The 19,672-nt window shown below is 40.2% G+C and overlaps 1 protein-coding gene across 1 annotated transcript; it reads right to left on the bottom strand.

The window, feature by feature from the left end:
- Nucleotides 1-1,645: 1,645 nt before the first annotated feature.
- Nucleotides 1,646-17,046, bottom strand: LOC148873597 (uncharacterized). Its single transcript, XM_088964464.1, has 5 exons — nucleotides 16,418-17,046; nucleotides 16,245-16,322; nucleotides 4,182-4,263; nucleotides 2,453-2,595; nucleotides 1,646-1,881 (listed from the first exon to the last, which is right to left on the bottom strand). The coding sequence occupies exons 1-5, from the start codon at nucleotides 16,676-16,678 to the stop codon at nucleotides 1,666-1,668; spliced, it is 780 nt and encodes a 259-aa protein (XP_088820590.1). The 5' UTR covers nucleotides 16,679-17,046; the 3' UTR covers nucleotides 1,646-1,665.
- Nucleotides 17,047-19,672: the final 2,626 nt, after the last annotated feature.

The raw sequence follows: 19,672 nt of genomic DNA, 5'->3' as shown, positions 1-19,672 counted from the left end.
AACAAGAAACCAATCTAGAGGAACCTTTTCTTTCTGTCCAGGCTCAGGCTACATAAGTAGCTGTTGAAGTGGCTAGTGTGATTTTAATATTGAATCATCCCTCCAAGTGGCCTATTCAGATGGGAAAATTTTTGGCTCCTGGAATTTTGGATACAATAAGCATCCTTCAAAACACCCCATTAATGGACACGTAACCAGTATTGTATTAAATGCTTTGATTATTTTTTTCCTCAATAAGTTACAATTGGCTCTATTTCTCCCACAGACCAGGAAAGTTATCATATGGGATATGGCCAATCAGTCAGGTCTCTTTTCTGGCCAAGCTAAGTATGCCTCCAAGTGGCTAGATTATGCCTTCAAGTGGCTTCTCATCTTTATTTCCCACAGACAAATGAACATAGGGCCAATCAAGACCATGTACTCTCTCTCTCTCTCTCTCTCTCTCTCTAATCCTTTCAAGTAGTCATCAAATCCTCCAAGTTGGTTTAAAATAAAGGACATCAGAACCTTCTTTGTCATGTATAAGAGTACATTGCATAGTAAGCATGACAATGCCTTTATAGCTTTATTCCAATTCAATGATTTATAGTATCAGTCTCCAAGAGGGACTGCGAAGGGAACAAGGAAAACCTTTCCTAGTCCAACAATCCATAGAGGACCAACCCAAAGCTCAACCATCCCTTCAAATGACTGCTAATTAAGTAGATGCACGTTTCCACCACTTAACTAGTTAACTTTGGAATCTTAGTTCATTTGTTGCTAGCTAGCTACCATCCTCTCCTTACCACAGAGTCTATGAAACGTGAATATCCCCAATATGGCTGCTAAATCCGTGGTCTTTAAACAATCTGTCACTTGTCTGGGAATGGCTCTCTAGTGTGTTCTGACCCTGCTGGTTGGATTAACTTTTGCATCCATTTTGCATAGGCATCCTTTGGTGTTCATTCTCTTTTTTTAAGCCCTCTTTGTTTGCATTGCAATTCATTTGCACTAGTACAAATGTTTTGCTTTAGCTTTACTTCACTTCATCACATGGCATACAAACAAAAGAAAAGTAAAATAAAATAAAAAAATCATTTGCATTCCCATACTTTTGCACTCAAAGCAAACCTGAATTATTGTCAGCTGTGAGGAGAAAGTAAAGGAATAACCTTACGTTCCCATGCTTTGCTTTAGGTGTCTGTATTTTTTCAACTATATATGGCAGGTTTTCAATTTTGTCAGTCTTATGGAAATAAGACATGAAACTCCACCGATCTCATCATTTCCTTTTAATGTGGAAAATATGGATTTCTTGCAACATGAATGGAGGTCCTGGGCGTAGGATGGAGCCTTTTATCAGAGTATTCCTTCCAATGCAAGTTGGGCTGTGGAGTTTTCAGCCAATTCCAGTACAGCGCTAAAAAAGGGCCCCCCTTAGGCCGTGTTTGGTTTGAAAGAAAAGGTAGGGAAAGGAAGGTGAGCACCTCTTCCAAACACAGCCTTAAGTTGAGCATCTCTTTAACTGAACCGAAACCTCACTACTGTCAAGTAGTAGAAGGTGAAGGCACAACTGAATATAGCTGGTACACGTTTATAGTTTATTTAATTTATCTATTTACACACTTTGATATTCCTTAGCTAAAATGTCAATTTTTACACAACCTTTAGCTGAAAGATGTATATTTATTTTTGCTTTGAGCTGTTGAGCCTTGACAAGAGATAAAGGCAACTTGATGATAAGAGAATAGAGGTAGAGAAGCAAAGCAAATCCAGAGAAGAGCTTATCACTACCTTCTTGCTCTTCTCAAACAACCCAACTAGAAGAACCATTACTATTACATGGCCAAGCTTCGTCTTTAGCTCATTTACTGATTTTATTTCAAGCCACTTGGGTCGTTCCTACAAAGCAAAGAACTTGGTTAGTATTAAACAAGGAGAATAACTTCAACTTGTAATGCATATGAGATAGCATTTTATAATATCAAATGACTAATAATTGTTACTTTCCTTACACAAGGGAAATGACTATTCAATAATTAATGTAAGCCAGTTAGGAGACCATAAGGCCTGAAATCATATATATTTTGGTAAATTGTCTCTTCTATGATCATCATCTGAAATCTCTCATGGGTTTTTCCGAATGTAAATACTACTCTTTTTACACCCCTGGCCTGGTTTTTTCAGTACCATTATTTTGTTCCAATGGATCATAGATCAAATGATTTTTCTGATAACAAAAGCAAGAACACTAGGAACAGGGGTTATTTCCATTTCTGTGCTATGAATATAAGTATCATTTCTTCTTATTATTATTTATTCTTTCTTTTCCTTTTCTTACTTTTCTTGATTTGTTTATTGGTTATTGGAAATAAAGAAGTCCATGGGGATGAAAAGTGAGAAGACACTTTCATATTATTTTATAATATGTCTTGACAATGCCAATTTGAATTAAAAGTGTGAGCCAACTTACCTTAAGAGCGAACAGGCCAAAGAGATTTGATCGGTATGCTGTTTCCTTTGAAGAAAATGACTTTGCAATGTCAAGGTTGCTGATGAATAGCTCATAAAGACCCATTCCAAAGACTAGCATCACTGTTCCCACCAAATAAATGTCTAAAAGAATAATAAATTTGTGGTTAGGGGCAAGCCTTCATGATTTTGGAAATAGTAATAATGCGATGCTTCATGTGTGTATTCATAATTCCAATTATGCATTAGAAATGCCATCTTTTTAATGAATTATGTTCTGACAAAAGAAAAAGGCCTAATAAGAGAAGCTTAAATGTTCATTAACTTCCTTCTACATGTAAAATGTGTGAGCATGTTTATGTACAATAGGGTCTGCTTGAAGGATCATGTGTTGCACATTGTACCATTGCCTATTGGTAGTGGTAGATAGGATATGTTCTTTTAATTTATTTGATGCTTAAGATTTTGACTTGCCAAAATAATAAAGACATAGAAAAGGTAAGAAAAAAGAAGGCTAGATTTGCTTTAACCACATTCGTTAACTACAGCATGCTAAGTTCCTCTACAAGGTTTGACCAGATTTCTAGCTAAGCAATTCTTGGAAACAAGCTCTCTCTCTCCCTCCCTCCCTCCCTCCCCCTCTCTCCTTTGCATAAGTCTAACAGGGAATCAAGAAAAGAGAAAGTATACATAAGAACTAATGTAGAATTGAATGAGATAAACAAGAAAATTAAAGATGCTGAAAAAGAGGCATACCATATACTTGGAAGACCCTTCAACATGATGAATGAAACAAAATTCTAAAAAAGGAACTTTGAATCATGACAGGCTTAAATGTTTTCCTATCAAGGTGGAGACCCCATTATCAGCTGGGATAGAGAACTTATGGGTTTCCTCCTCATAAGATGGTTCCCCCTTTCACAATCATCTTGATCTTTATATTTTCTTTACAATGGAATATGGAATGGAGGAGAAAAGAAGTGACAAAGAAGATTGATTTCCCATTTCCCTTTCTAACAATCTAAGTCTAGAAAATGGTCTGTAGACTCTGTACCATAGGCAAGGTAAGATTGCTATTCAAGAGTCTCACTTTTTGATGACTATGATGGTCTATTGTTGTACTAAATGGTTCAGAGTTTATCTATTAGCTTTTGTAATTCATATTGAAGGGCTTTCCGGACATAAATTTTGATGATTCTGACCTCCCCCCCCCCCCCCCTTTTTGTTTTTGATGTTTATTTTCACTATTGTTACTGCTTCCATATTCTTACTGCATACTTAAGTCTTTCCTTTCATTTAACACCAACAACAAACAATTACTTGGAGCCCTATTATAAGTACCTGGATGTTGTTGGAACTTTTCATATTTTCATCTTAAATAATAATTAAAAACATCAGCCACCATGTGTGACTGGTTTAACCTTGTTCAACTATAAGTGGATTCATTTACTTAGAATAACTTACTCAAGCTTAGTAATCAAAGTTGTTGTATAGATGTCAAACTAAACATACTTTTTACTTTTCTACTGATGGTCGGTTGGTATCAATAGAAAAGTTACTCATCTCTGGTTATTTAAAGAATCCTTAGAGTCGGTACTCATTTTTTATATTAATAAGCATGAAAACGTTCTAGGATAACATATCAAAAAGAAACAAAAAATAAAATACGCACACATATGTGCAACATTATATACAAGATTTAGATAAAGAACATGCAACATTATACTCACCAATGGCTTCAATCAACAATGAGATCACTATTGTATGGCTCACAAAGTATTCCATAAATGAAGCCACAACATATGTGCAGCCCTGCAATTAAAGTCAACAGTAAGTATAAATCATAGTAATGAAGAAACGCATAGACAACATTACAGAAAGAATCGAAGTCTGAGTTAGATTAAAGGTTGGGGGCATGTGATAATGGCTGAAGTGGCTGAACTAAACGGTTTTAGTGGATAAAATAGCCATGTAATAAAACATTTATGGTTACAGTAACACAACATTCCATTCAACCCTTAAGTAACTTATAATCTAATTAATGACTAATCCAATAAAAAACAAAGCAATGAGTCATTCAGTTCATCCACTTCGGCCATTACAACAGCCCTTAAGTAGAAGGGCAAATAACTTTTTTTATCAACAGGAAAATAATTTTATTGATGTAAAAGAGTTACAATAGATTGAATGTAAATTCCACCCCAAAACAACAAAAGATTACAGATTTGCCCAAAACATTTTCTGTCTTACAGCCCCTTGTTTGGACAATTAACTTTTCTGTCTCGAGATCTTCAATATTGATTGTTCTTTTCTCTTCATTCGTTACCTCCAGATGTTATGAGCACCCACACCACACGACAGCAGTTGAGGCAGTAGCGCGCACACGACCGGCACCGCACGGTAGCGGCACCATGAGTCATGCGCACGCATTACGCGGCAGCGGCACTGCACGGCAGCGGCACCGCGCGGTAGAAGCACCGCGGGCAGCACCACGCACGCCACGCAGCGGTGGCACCATGAGCCACGCGCACGCACACCGGCAGCAGCAACAGAGCAGGGCCCACACGATAGCTCATAGGGTGGGTCCACCCTTATCTGGACACGTCAAGAGAACGTGCCTTATCCCTTATCCCATTCTCCCTTATCTTATCCCCTATTCTTAGAAAGAATTGTAGTCCCATTAAAAGTAAGTAGTCTAATTAGAAGTAGGAGTTGAGTCCGTTTAGGACTAACCTAGCCAAATCCAACAAGGAACCCTCCTCTTGTAATCTCCTATTTAAGGATATCGAATATTCAGTCAAGAAAGAGAGTAAAGGAGAGTTCGGTGATCTCTTGGACAAATCACCCACGAGATAGTCAAAATAGGGCCTGTACGCAAGGCCAAGGGCAAGGAAAGATCTGAAGTTCTTGTAGTGGAGCGACCCGTGACGCGATCCTACGCTTGGGCCCATAACATCTTGGTATTAGAGCCTACCGTCATGGGGGAACAGGAGGCGCTGTCTTTCAGAGTCCATGAACTGGAGCATAGGCTCGCAGAGACCAGTATGGAGGTCCGAGAGGTCAAAGATGACGTTCGGGAGTTGCATTGCTTGTTAGAAGCATTCCTCTCCAACAAAGAAAAGAATTCGGAGGGACTAGCCTCTACCAGCAATCACCGCACGGACGGGACAGAATCAGCCAACGAACATCAAGCCACCGCACCGACGACTACAGTTGTCCCCAAGTACAGCCGGCTTGAATTTCCATCTTACGACGGCACCGGAGACCCATTAGGTTGGTTGTACCACTACGAGTAGTTTTTTCGCAACCAGTGCATGGATGACAGAGACAAGGTCAGCCTGGTAGCCTTCCACCTTACAGAAGAGGCACAACTCTAGTTCTATCGCATGGAACAAGAAGAACCCGGGCTCAGTTGGGAGCTGTTCAGGTCCTATTGCCTCCTTAGGTTTGGACCCCCGATGACGAGCAACCTGCTGGGTGAGCTAATCAATCTCAAGAAAATGGGAACCGTGGCTAAATATCAACGCCAGTTCCAAACCTTGCTTGCCAGAGCGGCCACGGTTAGACCAGATCAGCAAGTGGACATGTTCACAGCAGGGATGATAGAACCCTTAAGGGTAGACGTAGAGATGCAGCACCGCCCAAAACTGGTTACGACAATGAACCTCGCTCGCGCCTTTGAGCGGAAGATGCAGCTTAGTCACGGACCCTACAGCATTGGATGGCCAGCCACGACTTAGCACCGTCAAGGCCAGCGGGAGTTTCTACCCCTGCGCCCAACAGGGAGCAGAGGACCCACACCGGTAACCCCTCCAGATCAGTATCACAGATAGGGAGCAGCAGGGTGTCACCCCCCATCCGGCGTCTGTCCCGAGCCAAGATGGCAGAACAGCGCACGAAGGGGCAGTGCTTCAATTGCGATGATCTATACTCCGCAGGGCATAGATGCAAGAAACTATTCTGCCTTCTAGTATTGAGACTGAAGAGGATGAGGAAGAGCCATCACCAACTGAACCCGAGATCTCACTTCACGCAATCACAGGGATCAGAACCTCCCAGACAATGCAACTAAGGGCGCTAGTGACGGGGAAACCCGTGCGCATTCTGGTAGACTCCAGAAGCACCCACAATTTCATCGGCAATCAGGCGGCCCGCAAGTTAGAGTTGCCCATGGAAGTCAGGCCACAGCTACAGGTAGCCGTGGCGAATGGGGAAAGAGTTCACAACCCCAGTATCTGCAAGAACACCAGAATTCAGGTTGAAAAAGAGTCCTTCCGAGCAGATTTATTTGTACTATCCTTGGACAAATTTGACATCATCCTAGGTGTCAAATTGCTAATCACGCTAGTCCCAATCCTGTGGGACTTCGCTGCCCTGACCATGACCTTCCACTTAGATGGCAAACCAGTTACTTGGCAGGGAACCCGGACAAGGACCAAGACACAACTACATGCACTCTAGGGGGAGAATTCACGCACAACTGATGTGGAGAGACTTCTCACCAATTACTCAGTTGTTTTCCAAGAACCCAAGGGCCTCCCACCTCCAAGAGCCTACGACCACCGGATCCCTCTAATGTAGGGTCAGACCCGGTCGTGGTTCGGCCCTATCGTACCCCCACCATCAGAAAGATGAGTTAGAGAAGCAATGCGCAGATATGCTACAACAGGGGATCATTCGGCCTAGCCACTCCCCTTTTTCCTCCCCAGTTCTGTTGGTACCCAAACAGGATGGGACTTGGAGATTTTGTGTGGACTATAGGGAACTCAATAGCCGAACCATCAAAGATAAATTCCCGATCCCCATCGTAGACGAATTATTGGACGAACTCCATGGCACACAATTCTTCTCCAAATTAGACCTCAGGTCAGGATGTCTTCCGCAGATGTAGAAAAGACAACCTTCAGAATGCATCATAGCCATTTCAAGTTCCTAGTTATGCCATTCGGCCTCTGCAACACCCCTTCCACATTCCAGGCCCTGATGAATGAAGTCTTCCACTCCCACCTCCGAAAATATGTACTGGTCTTCTTTGACGATATCTTGGTCTATAGCAAGACGTGGGTGGAACACATTCAGCACCTGCGGGTCGTGCTCGAGCTCCTAAAGCAGCACCAACTCTTCCTTAAAAGATCCAAGTGTTCCTTTGGGGAACACCAAGTCCTTTACCTTGGACATGTAATCAGCGGGCAAGGTGTAACTGTGGACAACTCCAAAATTTAGGCCATCAAGGACTAGCCCTGGCCACAGTCCGCCAAGGCCCTCCATGGGTTCCTAGGGCTAACAGGGTACTACCGAAAGTTCGTACAGAATTACGGCCTGTTAGCAGCCCTGCTTACCAACCTGCTAAAGAAAAATGCCTTCCACTGGGATAGCACAGCCGATGCAGCCTTCGTTAGCCTAAGGGAAGCACTCTCTTTCACACCAGTCCTCCAGCTACCGAACTTTGATCTTGAGTTCATAGTTGAGTGTGATGCTTCTGGCACAAGCATAGGAGCCATCCTTCAGCAGTAAGGGCACCGATAGCCTTCTTCAGCCGCAAGCTAGCTGACCGCCATCTCAAATTACCCGCCTATGAACGCGAGCTCATTGGCCTAACCAAGGCAGTACAACACTGGAGGCCATACTTGTGGGGCAGACCCTTCGTCGTCAAAACAGACCACTACAACCTCAAATACTTGCTGGAACAATGACTGACCACCTCCCCATAGCAACATTGGGTCAACAAGCTTCTGGTTTTTGATTTTCGGGTGGACTACAAGGCAGGATCCCTGAACTGTGTAGCAGATGCCCTGTCCCGATGAGAAGAAGATAGTATGCTCCTCCATGCGATCTCCCAACCACGAGCCACCCTACTAGAAGACATTTGGAACACACTGCCACAGTCATTAGAATGGAACAACCTGGTCCAACAAATACAATTTGGGTCTGCTAACCCGAACCGGTCTCTTCACGATGGGCTGGTATTCTACAAAAAGAAAATCTACCTACCCGCCGATTGCCCCCTAATCCCCCCCATCTTCACCAGCATACACCACTCAACACACGAGGGCATTCAAAAAATGTTGCATCGTATTCACGCTGACTTCCACTGGCAAGCTATGAGGGACTTTATCCAGAACTGTGTCGTTTGCCAACAGCAAAAATGGGACAATCTACATCCCGCAGGCCTGCTCCAACCCCTCTCCCTCCCAATGCAGATTTGGGCCGATATTGCCATGGATTTCATCGAAGGGCTGCCCAAAGTCGGGGGGAAGTCAATCCTGTTCGTGGTAGTGGACCGGTTGTCCAAATATGCTCACTTCCTCCCTTTATCCCATCCTTATACCACAGTCTCGATCGCCCATACCTTCTTCACCCACATTTTTCACTTACATAGACTCCCCGAGTCATCGTCAGTGATCGGGACCCGATCTTCACAAGCACATTCTGGAAAGAACTCTTTAGATTACAAGGCACGACCCTCGCCTTCTCCTCAGCCTACCATCCACAGTCAGATGGCCAAATAGAGGTGGTGAACCGGACAATTGAGATGTACCTTTGCTGCTTCTTGGGTGACCAGCCACAGCGCTGGGTGGAGTACCTCCCATGGGCTGAATACTGCTACAATACATCCTATCACTCCTCCCTTGGAATGACTCCCTTTAGAGTTGTGTACGATCGAGATCCTCCACACCTTCTGTCCTACGAGTCGGGCTCAACGCGGTTGGAAGAAGTGGACCGCAACCTCCAAGCTTGCAATGCCCTCCTGGCCGAAGTCTCCTTGTGCTTACAGCAGGCGCAGGCACGTATGAAACACGCCTACGATCAGCGGCACCGCGAAGTCACCTTTGAACCAGGCAGTACGTTTGGCTGAAACTCTGACCATACGGGCAGCTGTCTCTCAGGCGCCGGGGACCCCCTAAGCTGGCCCCCAAATTCTACGGGCCCTTCAAGATTCTAAGGAAGATAGGAAAGGTAGCTTATCAACTCGAGCTCCCGGAGCACAACAAGATCCATGACATCTTTCATGTGTCCCTCTTAAAACTTTATGTTGGCACTCCTCCCGACCATGTGCCTCCCCTACCCCCTTTGCAGGATGGAAGACCTATCCTCCTGCCCCACGTCCTCATCCAGTCCCGCATCCATCAAGGCACCTTCAAGGTTTTAGTAGAATGGGAGGGACTACCTCTAGCAAAGGCGACCTGGATCCCCTGGACCGATCTCCACAATGCCTATCCAAACCTTGAGCTTGAGGACAAGCTCGTAGTCTAGGAGGGGAGTGATGTTATGAGCACCCGCACCACACGGTAGCAGTTGAGGCAGCAGTGCGCACACGATTGGCACTACACGTCAGTGGCACCATCAATCGCACGCACGCACTACGCGGCAGCGGCACTGCATGCACGCACTGCGCGCACACACCACGCGGCAGCAGCACCACGCGCGTCGCGCGGCGGCGGCACCATGAGCCGCGCGCACGCACACCGGCAGCAGCAGCAGAGCGGGGTCCACACGACAGCTCATAGGGTGGGCCCACCCTTATCTGGACACATCAAGAGAACGCGCCTTATCCCTTATCCCATTCTCCCTTATCTTATCCCCTATTCTTACAAAGAATTGTAATACCATTAAAAGTAAGTAGTCTAATTAGCAGTAGAAGTTGAGTCCGTTTAGGACTAACCTAGCCGAATCCAACAAGGAACCCTCCTCTTGTAATCTCCTATTTAAGGAGATGACATTATTGAATGAGGATATCGAATATTCGGTCAAGAAAGAAAGTAAAGGAGAGTTCGGTGATCTCTTGGACAAATCACCCACGAGATAGTCAAAATAGGGCCTATATGCAAGGCCAAGGGCAAGGAAAAATCTGAGGTTCCTGCGGTGGAGTGACCCGTGATGCGATCCTACACTTGGGCCCATAACACCAGATGTATGTAATTCTTCCCCTATTATTTCATTTATGGATTTGAATAATCATCATTTGTTCAGAACAGGACAGGAAGATTATTTTGGATCCCAAATGGCTAAGACTGGCAAGTAACATACAAACTATTTGATTTTAGCCTACTTTGGTGGGTCTTCAGATTATAATCTCTACTCTCCTCAATTTACAGAGTATCCCACATTCTAGTTCTTTGCCGTAGGTACCAAGTACAAGTGAAGGATACACTGCAAAGACCATTGTAGTTCCTCTAGGACCCCCCCAACCCTGATGGTAGTGGGATTTGATCCTTGAGCATCTGCTACAAACAGCCAGAGATCCCACCAACTTTGCCACCATCAGTTAGGCTAAAGTATTTCTTTACTGTTGTATTAATTATTTTTAGTATGATGATTATGGTAGGTTTTATGGTTCATTTATAAGTGTTCTTTTCTTTTGGTTTGCTGTGAAGACCATCTTCTGAAAAATCCTAGAACAAATTCAGGTTGACAATAACAAAATGCAAGCATCACCTTGCAATAGAATCAAGCAATACTATGATTTTCCATTACAGTTTTCCAAAGTGGAAAAGATTCACTAGTCCATACTATTGCAAGCATCACCTTACAATAGTATGGACTAGTGAATCTTTTCCACTTTGAATGTGCTTCCATGTCCAAAACCATATCTATAGATTGAGACTGAATATGAAACATATTAAGTCACGTTTCATGGAATATAATGGCAACTATTAATATTATCTGCAACTGCACCAAAATACGGGACAAAATTTCTCTTCACATAGTATAGGACAGTTTTTTCTTTCATTCACAGGCTAGTCTCATCTAGTATTGTGTGTTTCATCCACTTTCCCACCTAGGTAACTATTCCTATGGCTCAAATTGTTCTTGACCTTGCTCCTAGTTGAGTTTTAGTAGCTATTCACATTTGTCATGTCTTCTATTCTTTTCATCAATAAAATGGATGTCTTATGTCATTCCTTTGTGTATTCCCATTCATTACCTCTCTTGTCCATGATAGTTAAATATATCTTAATACAACTCCATCATCCAATCTTATAGGTCTTTCAGTTGTGGCATACAAAAATCACCTCTACTCTACATTCCACCATCATTGTTACCATTTATGGAATTTCACCAGTTCACATTGTCTATATTGTGTATAAATGTTAATAAGCCACCATAGACTTTCTTTATGACAAAATGTATACAAAATCCTAGTCTTGTTGCAAACACGGGATTACAAGTAATCTCTTTTGTTGTATCTTTATATATTGCTTATTCATGATCTTCTTCTGTCTTTGATAGTTCAACCTTTTGGTACAACTCCACCACCTAATCTAAGAGGTCTTTCACTTATGGTATATAAGAGGCATCCTCTATTCTACATTCCACCTTTAATCTTCTAATATTATTTGTAAAGTTGTTGGGTGCTTTTTTTCATATTCTTCTTTCTCTTTGTAGTTTCTTTCTTTGTTTATTTCTTTCTGTTATGATTCATGGGTTGAGTGAAATTATAATCATATTATTTGAGAAGAGGTTTCTAATTCCATCTTTGACAATGGTGTTAGACAGTGAATGCCCTTAGCTCCAATCAGCTTGATGTACATGAACATTTATTTGTTAATGAATAAAGCAAATTGTTGTTTCATGTTAATATTAGTATGTTTCTATGCATTACCCCTTAAACTGGACACTTAAGAGACTTGTGCTAGTTTAGAATGTTCTTAGCCATTAGATAGACTTGGGGAGTTTATCCTAACAAGGCTAACACTGGTGTGTTGCCAAGGAGTTGGAGCATCTTGTCTCAGCTGCTAGGGTTAGACCCCAAGCACTGCCAGTAGGTGTTTATTAGAAGCACTAAGCCTAGACCAATTTCCAATTAGGCTCTGAACCTTGGAGATAGATGGGTAAAACTGAAAAATTACACATAATCCAGACTTGATTACGGAATTGTATTAGGGGTTGGATTGGGTTGTCTTTGATATGCCAACTAGTGAGATTCATAAAGGGTCAAGTACCTTGGTATGTTGGGATATTCTAAGAATTCACCTGAGTGGGTGATCATAGTGATAGGATCGGCCCCGTTATCGAACAAAATGAATATTAGGGTTTACACTCTCTCAGATGGAAACCTAAATTGCCAACAATGTATTTCACCTGTATTTGAAATTTAGCTTTGCAAAAGTATATATATATATATATATATATATATATTACTATTTTAGGAAAAAAGTTTGCAAAAGGTTTTAATCCCGAGATCCATCCGAGTAAAGAGTGTGGCACTGCACCTTGCAGTTAGGGGAGAAGTCCTTCCCTATCAAGCAGTGTTTTGATCATTATGGGCCGAGAGGTTAAGTGTAAAAGATCATTACAGGGCTAATTACCTGATGGGCCTTGTCTTATATGAGTCCATTATCCTTGGGTCTTCATAGGGTGGCTGAATCCAATGATCATTTAGGTGTAAATGTTGGTCCCAAACTAGACCAATATTGATTGGGTCAGGGATTCACTGCCATGAGCGATGAATTCGGCCTAACCACTTTCAGAGGTTGGGTTGAACCCATATGGGCTTATGTGAGATCATTGTGGGGTCCCACGCTATACAATATCAAGCCTAAAATGGCCATGCAACACCTTGAGTCGTGAGTCTTTGAAGTTGATGGGTCTAAGCTCATAGTTAATAAGATTAAGTTAGTTGTCACATAAGTTGTCATGTGCTCTGGGTCGAATCTAGGTTTAGTAATACCTATCTCTTAATAGAGCTCATATCTAAATCAAATATGGATAATCTCCTAATTTAATTAGGAGAGTGCTCTATAAGGATATAAAAGTAGAAGAGGGTGAGCCAAACAAGAACGCCTCTCTCTCTCATTCTCTCCTATTCTCCTTGTTTCCTAAGAAACCCTAATTCAACCTTGGCTTTCAAGAATTGATTTTTATCAGCCTTTCTTTTAGTTTTGCAAGAAAAAGGTTGGGGAAGATCAGGCTCACTCATCCCATTCGATTCAAGCAAGTTGGATAACAGTTTTGGAGAAAATAGTGCTGTTGAATTGGCCTCACCTATACATTGCACCATCTTCAATAGAGGCTAGTTCTAGGACTGATTTAGGCATGAACTTTCACATTGGGATATGTGCTTGTGGTATCTGTATCAGGTATAATTTTCTCTTTTGATTTGGTTTTAAATCTGGTCCGGTTCAGTGCAAGATCGATCCGGAAAATTCAATTTTCAAATTCACTGGGAAATCGATTCCTGCAAAGGTTAAAAAAATTGAAAATTCATTCAGCCATGTAGTATGGTTCGACCATCCATATGATGGATTCTAAACCCTTCCAACAAATGGTTTAACACTATTGACTAATAGAAAAGAATGTACTAAGTTGATGGTTATATTGATCAAAGATCTAAAAGATTGCCAAAGGATATAGTAAAAATATCATGTCAGTCTTTTGGTGAAAATTATTAAAGGATTAGTGTTGCTTCTGTTTCTGTTGTTTCCCAACTAGACTATACATCAAAAACACATTTTTAAATTATTATCTTACCAAAAGACACGCATCCATTCCAAGATCATCAAATAATGCGACATCTCTCAGCCCCTTCTGTCATTTTTTAATGATTTATCATAGTTACATTAGGCAATAAATTATTCAAGAAATCCTTCCTGCTTGGTTTCAATGTGCAAGACCTTCCATTTTGTTCTTGGATTCCGTTACAACAAAGCTTATCATCAACGTTTAATCAAAGGATCAAGTCAAAAGTGAGGTCTGGATCAACAAACTAGTCTAATACAAAAGATCATTAGTAAATAATTGTTCTTGTCACTATTGCCATTGCCTTCCATTATTGTACAAGCAATCAACTAGAAGTTAAACATAGGTTTTTGAATGATTATCTTTACAAAAATTGCATGCCGTCCTTTTGTCTACTGGTGAAGATATATTGCTGTCATGATGCAGTGAAATATTCAAGAAATTCTGTTTGGTTAAAATGTTCAATCTTCTATTTTTTTCTTTCTTTCGGCCATATCAAAATTGATCAATAGTTGCTCAAAATATAGGTGAAGATATTTTAATCTGTGATGATCTTCATAGGGGAGTTCATTATCCCATTTCCTTTCTTGTTATTAGCTGTCAATTAATTATAACCAACATTGGCATTATGAACCAGGTTTTGAAATTCCAGTTCTGAATTAGGATTTTACCAAGGACAGAAATCAAAATCAAAATTTAGACCAGAATTTCTACAAAGTTTAACTAATGTTTTTGTTGAATCCAATAAAGAGTTGCAACTCTTTTCCCCCTGAAGTCCACTAAAGTTATTCCTATTTGTCTCTAACTTTTCCTACTTCTGTTTCCTTCCAATATTTAGGAACATCCAAGACCAAAATCAGAGGCCATTGACCCATTGCTTGGTATAATGATAAAACCTAAGTCTAAAACATGCCTGAAAATGCCAGCCACTCTGTGCAAAACAATGTCAAATGTTAGATCTATATCCAGTCTACCCTTCCTAAGACCCCAGATAGGAGGGAGGGACATTTGGCAAAGACCTTTTCTAAACTTTGGTCCAAATCCACTGATCCATGACCCATCATAGTATCAAAGCCTTGGTTGTTAATATAGTATATTGAATAAAGTTATACTCTTCTAACGGTTTATTTAATGCCAACCAAGTGAAGCTCCTTCATTACATAAACACCTCACTCCTTGGGACACACATACCTGCTCAAACAAAGGCTAAGCTGGTTTTCTAATACTCACGGCTCATTAATGACTCTGAAACCTTTTCTCATGAAGCAGAAAGCTGTTAACCCATTTTGGCTTTGAAAGGAAAAATGATTAACAATCTCTTGCCTACAGAACTACCAAACTAGTTTGGCTTTAATTTTTCCTTCTAGATAATGGGGACTTCCTATGGAGGCTATCTAGTATATTATGTCTCAAACTGTAAATTTCAAAAACTGCAATTAAACCTATTTTCCGTGTTTGCAAGAAACACATATATTAGGATCATTTATCATTTATTCCAAATTGGGTTAGATATTGTATTAATAGCCATGGGCTTATTTCCATTACTTATCAGAAGATTCAAAAAGTGTATTATTTGGTTTAATTTGATTCCTCTTTTTCCATTCTGGCTTGTGATAGGGATGGACATAAACCAGGCTTGAGCAGTCTACTATTACCCAAGTCCATCCTGGGATGTAAATGTGAAATGTCTAGCCCAAGCCCGGCCTGGCCCATCATGGAACAGGACAATGACATTATGACAATGAAGACTTGAACCCTTCTCAAAACCCATAAAAGATCTAGGAGAGGTTTAGGGTGGGTTGCAACCCATGTACATGTTAGAAATGTGGTTACAATTTACAAATGTACGTGGGTGGGTTGGCCTTCAACCTACACCCAGCCCAACCCAACCCATCTGTTCGCCACTCCTAAACTGACCCATATGCAGGCTTATAATTCATCCTTAATAGAAGATCAGACGCCAAGCCCACCCCCATTTATGAGTTATGACTTTTATGCCGACCTAGCTCAATGGTGGCTAACCTAACCCTCTATTCAGGTTAGGTTGGGAGTTGGGACTAAATTTTAGGAAACTCATCATCTTTGGTTTGGGCTTGGGTTGAAAATTGGCATCAAACATGGATTTGCGCTTAAATTGAGGCCCCAAACAACCTCTAATAACACTGAACTGGGCTTGGATCAACTCCTTAACCTGGCTGAGGCTGCCCAACTTGTTCCCTACCACCCCTAAAGTTGTGTGAAACCAAACATAGCCAAAGTGACACCTTGGTTAGCTCGCTCCATCCCCCAATAGAGAAAAAAAATCAAGTGGTCAGATTTGAGATCCTACTTACCTTTATAAAACACAGAAAAGATCCCACCAAAGAGCCACACACTCCGAAAAATGCTAAGAAACGGCACCGATAAATTGCCTGCAAAACAGACATACAAAGAAACTAGGAATTCTGTCAAATGATCTCTCAAATATACACTAAAAATGGCTAGTGTTTCTGCAGAGAATTCTCACCTTCTCTAGGCTCTCTTCCAAAGCTGCTTCCGACTTCATCGCTTTTTCCTGATACACATCCGACCTAACATCTGGTGCAATTATTGGAACACGAGATCGAGTGGAGGGAGCATTAGCTTTGGAGCCTGCAGTCATGGAGATCGGAAATGTGACTCCCGGTGGCCGGAAACCAAAATCCCTTCTCCCGCATGGAACAGGCCTCCAGTTTCTGGTAAAGACCAATCTGCTCGAACTCGTGACCAGTACTCGAGGAAGTTTCATGCTTCTTGGTTGTATGTAAAGAACAAATTTCCCTGCTGAACCTTCTTAACAGTAAGTGGAGCTTGGGATGCTATGGGTTCATTCCACTGCTGACTAGTAGGAGGAATGAATCAAACCAAAGGTAGGAAGCTCAACGAACGGATATATGAAATTGTTTAGGAGAAATGGCAACCACATATATTTACTTAACAACGTGGGACCTCCCTTTGCTTTTTTTTTCTTTTGTCATCATTCATCAATCGTGAAGATAGGGCTAGTTGGGCTCAAGTGTTCAACTGGTATTTGAAGGAGAACATTGTGGAAACATATAATTCAGGCTTTCAGCACTTCATTCATGAATTTGGTCTATGGGAGTGAAAAAGGGGATCATTGAACAATACATAGATGGCAGCAAAAGAGAGGACCACCAAAAGACATTTTGTCATCTAGTCATCAATGATGATGGGTTCATTGACCCTGGTCTCTTTCTTTCTAGTTCATGTAAATTAATTTTGAATTTGTGATTTTAAGGATGTAAATGGTTCGGATCTCACCAAAGCCAATTTGAATCTGAACCCGTTAAGAATGTTTGGTATCCGATTTAATTTCTATAAAATTTAATAAATTATTAAAGGAAAAAATATAACAGTTTATACAAAAAAAAACAAAACAATACAAACATTTTTTCAATTATTTTCATCATATATACATGTTTTTTTTATAAAAAAGATCAATATAATTATAAATAAATATATAATACATATCTGATTCATTTGGATCGGATAGGGGTGATCTGAATTCAACCCCATTTTTAATCAGGTCCTATTATCTGATTCAATCTAAAAATTCAACAGGTGATATCTGAATCTGACAAAATATATAGGAAAGGATTCGAATTTTGGGCCATGATGCTGACCATTTGCACCCCAAGTGGTTTCCCATACCAAAATCAAACCGGTTATTTTTCATTAATTCTTTTCTGGTGATAAAGCAATTCATTCAAAGGAAAAAAGAAATATCATACACTAGAATTCTTGACACAAACAGACAACCTATAAAACATGACCTTCAACCTAAAACTGAATAAACTAGTAACTACTGCTACAGCAATCTAGCAAAGGATCATCATTATCAACACTTAAATGGTTCAATAACCAAATCTGATGGAGAATTCCACCAGCACTCCTCTCTCTCTCTCTCTCTCTCTCTCTCTCTCTCTCTCTCTCTCTATATATATATATATATATATATATATATAAGTAGATTCCCACGTGAGAGCACCCAGTAATTATTGTTATTAGTTATTAGTTATTAATTACTGTTTTAATTACTATTATTTAAATTAATATTATTATTATAATAGTTATTAATTACTGTAATAAATAATAGTACTGTTATTTATTACAGTAATTAATTACTATAACTTAATAATTAATGATTATTATAGTAATTTAATAAATATATAATTAGTGATTATAATTAATAATTATTGTAATTATAAATATTGCTAATAAATTTAGTAATTATTGTTATATTAAAAATCATTAAAAATGTTATTAAAAGTATTATTATTGATTATTTAATAAAATATTATAATTATTATTACTGATAAATATTGTTAATTTAATTTTTTTGGTAATTATTAATTTAATGAATATTGTTAATAAATCCTATTTATAAATTTAATATTTACTATTATATTAAAAATAACTAAATATTATTATTAAAACTATCATGAATGATTATTTAATTAAATGGTATAATTACTTACCATTATTGATAAATGTTGTTAATAACATTCTGGCAACCAACGGTTCGACCATCCAGTTCGAACGGATGGCCCGTTCTGATAAGAAAAATTACAAGCAAAAAATTATGAAACCATTCTGGCCACCGATTTTTGGGTTGACGATTCAATCATCCAATTCGAATGGACGATCCATTCAGACAACAAAATTATAGGCAAAAAATTGAGTTTGTAAGGTCCATTAAATAGTATTATCATACGTGTTTTGTCATTCGAGCGTGTGACTCATACGACCCGAAAAAAGAACCGTTCTGGCCACTGGTTTTTGGGTCGATGAATCAAATGGACAACCCGTTCTGACAATAAAAAATTACAAGCAAAAAATTATGGAACCATTTTGGTCACCAGTTTTCGGGTCGACGGTTCGATCGTCCGGTTCGAACGAAAGACCCATTTTGACAACAAAAATTACAAGCAAATATTTGAGTGTGTGAGGTCCATTAAGCAGTATCATACGTGTTATGTCATTCGAGCATGTGACTCATACAACCCGAAAATGGAACTGTTCTGGCCATCGGTTTTTAGGTTGACAGTTCGACTTTTAGGTTCGAATGGACAACCCGTTCTGACAACAAAAATTACAAAATTACAAAAGGCCAAAAACCATTGAATGGGTCAACGGGTTAATGGTTCAACGACTCAGGTCAATGGGTCATTGGCTGATTCAACGGTTTTTTGCCAGGGATTGGGATTGAGGTAAAATGGAATTGGTTCCCTAGACGGTACCTAATTAAAAAAAAAAAAAATGGGTGACTCGATACATCATGTCGGAGGTCCATTAAGCAGTACCATACGTGTTATGTCATTCGAGCATGTGACTCTGACTCATATGACCTAAAGACGGAACCATTCCACCGGTTTTTGGGTCGACGGTTCAACTGTTCGACTCGAACGGATGGCCTTTTCTGACAACAAAAATTAAAAAAAATAAAAAAATGACCAAAAACCATTGAACGGGTCAACGGTTCGACCACCTAAGTCAATGGGTCGTTCACCAATTCAATGATTTTTGGCTAGGGACCAAGATTAGGATAAAACAGAACCGGTTGTTTGGATGGTTCCCAATGAAAAGAAATTAAAAAAAAACGGCCAAAAATCATTGAACCGGTCGACTGTTCAACCGCTCGAGTCAATGAGTTGTTGACCAATTCAACGGTTTTTGGCCAGAGACCGGGTCAATGGGTCGACAGTTCCATTCCAGCTCCTGC

The sequence above is a fragment of the Nelumbo lutea genome, chromosome 1 (assembly GCF_056320005.1).
Source record: "Nelumbo lutea isolate HS-2025 chromosome 1, American lotus-T2T, whole genome shotgun sequence".
Lineage (NCBI taxonomy): Eukaryota > Viridiplantae > Streptophyta > Magnoliopsida > Proteales > Nelumbonaceae > Nelumbo > Nelumbo lutea.
The sequence above is the reverse complement of the archived record's forward strand: the minus strand, read 5'-3'. Positions and strand labels throughout refer to the sequence as shown.